The 7,277-nt window shown below is 43.0% G+C and overlaps 2 protein-coding genes across 5 annotated transcripts in view; one reads left to right on the top strand and one right to left on the bottom strand.

The window, feature by feature from the left end:
• Nucleotides 1–7,277, bottom strand: part of LOC125771689 (synaptic vesicle membrane protein VAT-1 homolog-like) — a 443,804-nt gene that overhangs the window by 96,150 nt on the left and 340,377 nt on the right. The gene's annotated exons all lie outside the window — the stretch shown is intronic.
• On the top strand, nucleotides 3,887–6,783 carry LOC125771694 (uncharacterized). Of its 2 annotated transcripts, XM_049442624.1 has the most exons (3): nucleotides 3,887–4,081; nucleotides 5,125–6,147; nucleotides 6,259–6,783. In XM_049442624.1, exons 2-3 carry the CDS (start codon nucleotides 5,127–5,129, stop codon nucleotides 6,306–6,308), a joined length of 1,071 nt encoding a protein of 356 aa, XP_049298581.1. In that variant the 5' UTR covers nucleotides 3,887–4,081; nucleotides 5,125–5,126; the 3' UTR covers nucleotides 6,309–6,783. The 2 variants fall into 2 exon arrangements, with proteins under 2 accessions (XP_049298581.1, XP_049298580.1); XM_049442623.1 differs by having other exon boundaries at nucleotides 5,125–6,783.

The raw sequence follows: 7,277 nt of genomic DNA, 5'->3' as shown, positions 1-7,277 counted from the left end.
TAAACGTATTCGTTACAATGACCTTTGTGCAATTTAATATTTGTTTTTGAGAATTGTTGTTTTAATTAATTATTTTATTTATATATCTGCTTTTTGTTGCTGTCGTATGAGTTTCTCCCTATTAAATACGCATGTTGGAACTAATTTTAAATGAAGCGTTTTAATTAAAACCCCAAGCGTTTCCCGAGTGTAACGCTTGTAACGTTGATGTGTTGTGTAAATTGCATATCTTTAGGCGCTTTTTGATTTTTTTGGTTTTGTTTCTACTTACAAGATTTGTAGGACCACAACACATTTTTTGAGCTATATTACGAGTTTCCGTTAAATAAAATAACATCCCAATAATTATTGAAAAAAAATTGTACAACTAAATCATCGCTATTATTAAATACTACTGGAAGTGGTAATCTAACTTAAATCCATTTATTATTATGAAAATCTTGTTTGTTAGTTTTTTAAAATCTATGTTATGTTCTGTAATTGTGTATATTCGCAGTACACACTTCAACCTGTAAAGAAAATATTACAACGAATACGGAAATATGTATATCTAATTAAATCTCATCACATTCTAATCACAGCACGATTTTAATTTTCAATCAATTAACTCAAACTCAACAATATGCCGATCGTTGCGTTCTTTCGCATAAAATGATCGCTTGAGGCACTTTCTGCAGAAAGAAGCATTATACTCGCGAAGGATCTATTAGCAGCTTCCCATTTACTGCTCTATCACTCGCGAACAATTCGAGCATCTGAAACGAACTGTCGTAAAAATGCAAACCCCACGCTCGTAAACGCCTCGCACATTAGCACGATGATTTTATCTTCGCACAACGAGGGGTGGATTGGTCGTTTGAAATATCAAATCGAAGAGCTCGGAAGATGGTTTGTACAGAAGTCCAGTGACCAACAAAATCGATCACCTTGATGCTACTTCGAAGCCACCGTCACTGTCCATTCTGCATGCAATGCAGGGAAGTTCACGCAACATAAAATAAACGCCACCATTACCACCGCGTCACACCTTCACCACTGATCCTGCCGTGTGGAATGAGGGAGAAAACAAAACGAATCGGAAAAAAGGGGCCCTTACCACCACCCTGTCCAAGCATTGCTGATGGTGATGCACCCACAAACAACACGTCCTGCAGTAAGTGCATTTTTATTAAGGTAAGGTTAGTGCCGTGCTGATGGGAATGGATCGGTAGGGTGGTGGTCGTTCCGTTCCTTTGTATCCGATCGCAACCGGAATGCAATTTTGCACCGCTTTCGGGCAAAACACAGGAGGTGTGTACCCGCTCAGCTGATGATGTTCTGTGCGTCGGAAAGGCTCGACGCGGACAGTCACCTTGACGGTGTGGTCAAGACTGCAATACCAGAGTATTAAACATTTTATTGACCGTTACCGTGGGTCTGGTAGCACAAAACGGGGCCGTCGCAATTTTGAAATATATGCAAATATACCGTGGAGGGTGGTATGTGGCGTCATTACTGTATAAAGTGCGTAGCTGATCTTTTGGTGTTAACGGTTTGTTGTTGTTTTTTGTTTTTTCAAAATGTAACATTCATGCTGATATTTTCGTTATGTATAAAAAAGTCAATAAGGACTAACAACAGATAAACTTATTTATAAGATAAATAATTATTTATGAATATTTGAGGGAATCGAATCTATGGACATTTAAGTTGATCGAAATCAAGGAATTGGTTAAAAAAGTGTTAGAAAGCGTTAAATTTCGTTTCTTTTCCAAATAGTATAGTATAGTATAGTATTCACTCATAACGAATCTTTTGTTATCAGGAGAGAGAACAACATGTAAACAAACTGTCTTGTAACTGTCAAAAGAACTAATTCTCCTTTTTTGGACTGCTCCAGGAGTTCCATAAATCGCTCACAATAAGTTAGATGCAAAAGATACGAATAATCCAAAATCATTGGATAATCTGTACTGCTCGAAATTTTTTAGCAAAATGTGCTCGAATGCACTACTACTTTGAAATTAAAGATTAAAAGATAATCCGCTAAATGCGTGGACTGTAAATTTCGTGTCAACGAACTTAACGTCTGTAATTTGAATTACGCTTGGTCAAACAAAAAATTTTGCGAATTAGGTTCAGGTTCTAGTAGAGTAATAAAGTAAAAATTTAGACATTCATCATATTTTTCTTTTAAAGTATGAGTATAAAATTCCTATTCTTATGGTAATAAGCTTCATAGGTCAAATCAATATTTATGCAACTTATTATATGCATAAGCTCACCTACATAATTGGCCTATAATCGAAAACAAACAACAAAACCATTTAAAAACTCTTGCATTATAACTCCACAATCTAACTGCCGCTCATTAACAGACGAATGCAACGAACATAAAATTATAATAACCACCACAATCTGCACGAGGTCCGGTTTAATTGCATACCGTTGTTGGGTCGAAAGACATCGGCATCTATTCCATGCTCATCCCAGCTTGCTATCGCAAATGCAATGTATTTAAGCACACATTTCCGAATGCTGGCTGGGAAACTCGTTTCCCCAGCACGCAGAACTTTTATCACGAGAAGTTTCTGCATTCGATCGGACATTAACGATGTCTGGATGATATTTCAAATAAAACTGCAGGCAGAAATATTGCAAGAAAACAAAACAGAACACGTTCGCTTGGCCGTGTCAATCAAGAACCGTGCGTCCAGAAATGGGCAAATGGGGAAGAAGGAAAAACCGGTTCCGGTGTGTTCGGAGTGCGATGGAAATCTATCGATCGACCGATCGATAAGTGAACTGGTTCAATGCAAGCGTAGAAAAATGGACATCACCATTTGCCGGGGGACAGGCAGCCCACGAATGACACGAATGCTTAGATGGGAAAACCCTTTTTTATGGATTATTTTATTCATGTACGTTAACTGAATTGCACCCGACGAAAAGCTCCGTTAGGAAAAAGCTTTCGTTTTGGCTCGTGTCCACAACGGTCCCGAAGGATAGAATATTGATTTAAAGTAAAAAAAAGGTAGATTTCCCCTGCATATGAAATAGGCGTAGGTCGTACCAAACTAGGTGTGTTTGCAATCAAAACAACATGGGCTAGAAATAATAAAATATGCATTACTTTTTACTGTGGGAACAACCAGGCAAAACAAGATCAAGCAGATGATCAGCAAGTACAATCCTGCTAAGGGTTGTGTTGCGAACGCGGGGAAAGTGGATGGGTTCAACCACGCACCAAAGGGAGCTGCGTGTCGGTACAATTTATGGCGTGTGTTCTACCTGAAAAATGAATCTCAACAATGTGCTACGGAGGAAACGAATAAAGCAACGATAACACCAACCAAAACGGGTATTGCATGAACGGCTACGAACTGGGAAGGTGTTTATGTTGCTCCTTCATCTCGGTGAATATGAAACATCATGACCGAGAGAGGAAGAAAAGAGGTAACATACCGGGTCCCTTCCAACTTCCACCTTCTGTCTTGATTTCTGTATGCATGCCAAATGGTTAGTTTGTTTATGGTCAAGTTCTAGGTTCCAGCTCTTCCATTTCCACGATGTAGCAGCAGCAGCAGCAGTACTATTTTTCATACCTCATACGTTAAGATCTCTTCCCTGTCGGATGTTTCCAGTTTCCGCTGTTCCCGACTGTATCCCGGAGACTGACCACCATTCCCTAGTGCACCGATTGCACCACCATTTGTTGTTCTAGTTCGCAAAAGGGAATTCAGCTGCACCAACACCACCGATCGTAATGTGCGCATGCCGATACACCAACGCAAAAGCTGGTGGCAGCTTAGTTGAAGCGGGATAGAATGTCAGATCTTAAGCCAAGCGAGTGCACGGTTAGGCAAAAACAGTCACCCCATAGACACGGCAAGCTTATAAAGGGCGTTCTCGGACGGATGCACCCAGTCAGTGTCTGCTAGGCTCCGGATCTAGTCGATAGGCTAGGCGTAGTGCAGTGTGCATCAGTATCAAGTGGGACGATTGGTGAGAAATCAGTTGAAGAAGTGTGTTTGCCATTTCTTCTAGGATTTTCTACAAGCTCTAGTGCTCGTTACGACAAAAGGCGCAAAAATAGCAGAAGGTAAGTGAAGTGATTATAACATTAAGATCGTGGAATGTGCGAACAAAAATTTGTTCAATAAAATTGATTTTTTTTTTGGTAAAGATATAAAATATTTCTTAGTGTGCAAATAAGGAAGTGACTGTATTGCTGAAGAAATTTTTAGTGGGTATTTTTGTATAATGACTTATTTCCGCAAAAATTGAGGATGCGATTATTATTAAATCTACTTTCTAGTGCAAACAAAGAATACTTCTTGTTTCGTTAGTATGAATCAAATTTTTTTACATGTTTAGTTAGTATAAATCGAAAGAAATGTTTAGTTACTATGAATCAGAAATTTCCTTAAATAATGTTAAACTGTTTGTTATACTAAAAAGGATGATTTTGTCCACGCCTAAAGGTATGCAATTTTAAAGACAAAATAACTTTGTTTAAATACTAAAATAGTTATCTGTACATTTGCTTTGTTTATTTTTTTTGTAAATTAAAAATCATATAAAATTGTTTTGAAAAAGAATTTAAAATTAAATCAGTACGCTAATGAGCACGACTTTTCTGCAGTGAAAAAAAAATGTAAAATTGCAATCAAACGACCATTTCCATCCAGTTCCTTTCTTTCCATTGGTGTTGCTTTCTTTACTGCACCTTCACCTTCACAGTGAATGCGTGACTGCAGTTCTTGACCTTACCCACGCCATTCGAGTACCGTCCGCTTGGTGCAGCTTCACCCGTTCGGTCTCATTTTTATTCCTTCCGAAGACCGGTTTTTCTGCTTGCCAAACGGCAACGACCGAGTTCAACTGCTTCGGTCGACCTCTTTGCACAGATGCTGCTAAAGATGAAATGGTGGTGGACGTGAAGCGATAGAAAATAAGTTAAGGGAGGTTTTTGGGGAAAGGAGTGTAAGAAGGGGGTACTTGTTGTTCACGACGTTGCCTGTTTCAATGGTGGAGGCCAAGTTCAATAGCACAAACGGTAACATGCTTTGGTGTTTTTTTTTGCATTCGCTGGTACCATTTTAACTCGTTTTCTTGCTTTCTTCTCACTTCCCGTTCTGATAGTGATGGGTCATCTTAGCACCATTGTGGTAGCCCTGCTGGGCACGTTTGCCATTTGCCATGCGGCTCCTGCGGCTATTCTGCAGCCCGCCGCTCAGTACTACCTGATACAGCCACAACCCGCGACGCTCAAGATCCAACCACATCTGATCCAACCGATCCAGCAATTGAAACTGGAGCCGAAGCAGTACGTCTACTATTATCCCTCGCTACCGTTGGCCACCACCACCACTACCACCCACCAGTACACGGAAGGTAAACCGATCCGGCTGATCACGCTCAAGCAAGATGAGGGCAATTGGTGGTCGTCGGTGTTTTCCTTCCTGCAGCCACCCGCGACCGAGATGCCAACGTCGGAAGGCGAAACGACTGAAGCGCCTGCTACCGGTGAAGAAGGATCCGGCGGTTCGAAGGCACCCGAGAAGAAGCTGATGTTTATGGCACCGGCCGACGCCGAGAAGGGTCCAGACACACCTGCTTCTACCGCTGCACTGCCGCAACCACAGCGCTACTACATCCTGAGCGGTGCGCCTCAGTTCTACGGTAACTTCGATGCTCTCCAGAATCCGCTCAGTCCAGTGTTTAGCCTGCAGCCACTGCAAGCTATTCACGCTCGTGCCAACTCTGACATTCAGGCCGAGGATGGACTTCAGCCTAAATTCCAGGCCCAGATTGTGTCATCGCTTGCCCCTATTGCACCCGTCCCGGCAGCAGTACCGGCCCAGCTGAAGAACGATCTGCTGGAGTCGCATCAGGATAAGGAACAGACGATCGACCGAGCATGGGCACGATCGCTGGACGAGGAGCAGCAGCCAGAGCAACCGCAGCAGCTGATGGTCATGATGGAGGACGAAGAGGAACCGGCCGTTGTTGTGCAGGGACGCTCGAAGGCTGGTGTCGATGAGGAGGCTCCTGAGATACAACCGGTTCACCTTCGTGCCGCGGTTGAGGAGGAAAAGGACGGCAAGCAGGAGGGTGTGCAGCGCAGCGTGAACGATCCAGCCATCGCCGCCGTTAAACCTTCCGGTATAGCACTGGCCGGGCGTGGTGGTGTGGCTGCTTCAGCCCCCACCGGTACGGCGATCGTCGGTAAGAATGGTCTAGCGTTGGCTTCACCGTCGGCCACTTCCGTTGCAGGTAACTTCTTCGATGAGGACGAGGACGAGGAAAAGAAGAAACCACTGTAAGCATGGCGTCCGGACACTGCCTGGCGACAACTCCGCGGGAACTCCATTCACGTCGGACCAGCAGGATATATCTGTATACGACGATCAAAATTGAGACCACCTTTCTCGACCACACCCGGCAAAATTCTTCTCCCGAGTCTTCAGAGGACTTTCGTCCCGCGAAAGCTTTGGGAGATGACCGGTCAAAAAGTGATACATTTCCCTCCATTAGATTTATACATTAGCCTTTAGAAGAGAAGCAGACGGACGGACGACAAGCGGACTGAAAATGGGAACCCACCTCCAAGAGTGAACCCGGGTTTTAGACGTGAACGGCATCGGTACACCATATTGGAACCGGCGCAAACGCTCAAACTAAACGATCAACTTCATTATCATCAACTCATTCATCACTCATCATCCACACACAAATCATTAACATCGCATCAGAAAAATAACACCCAACGTGGAATAAAGTACGAAACAAAAAATGAAATCTGCGACACTAGAACTTTTTCTTTCCAGGAAACATTCAACCATTGCTCACCAGCCAAGTTTTGCTTGTTCTCTCGCACGCAGAATCAATTAGGTTTCCATTTATTTAATCGGCCGTTATACTCGCTTGACGTAGTTTATTTCGATGCGCTGCGGTACGTACTGTACAGCGAGTAGCCGCAGATCTGCATAGTCGTAGTTTAGAAAATCCGGATAGTTGTACAAGATGTTGCTATAGATCATGATCAGCCCTGTTATTAGATCGGCGATAATGTACGGATCGATGTTTCTGTAGCTCTGTAGGTTTTTGCCAAGGTTTCCTTTCCCCGTAGCTGGAAGCGTAACGTTTGCCGCCTGGATGCGCTGCAAGACATCCTCGCGTATCTGATCCAAGGTTTGTTTTTCCGCCAGGGTGACCGATGTCAGCAGCATCACGGCAAATGCGACTGATGTCGATCGTTTCATGATGCGATGTTTTGGGTGCTGGTCGCGTAA

Source organism: Anopheles funestus, chromosome 3RL (genome assembly GCF_943734845.2).
Source record: "Anopheles funestus chromosome 3RL, idAnoFuneDA-416_04, whole genome shotgun sequence".
Lineage (NCBI taxonomy): Eukaryota > Metazoa > Arthropoda > Insecta > Diptera > Culicidae > Anopheles > Anopheles funestus.
The sequence above is the reverse complement of the archived record's forward strand: the minus strand, read 5'-3'. Positions and strand labels throughout refer to the sequence as shown.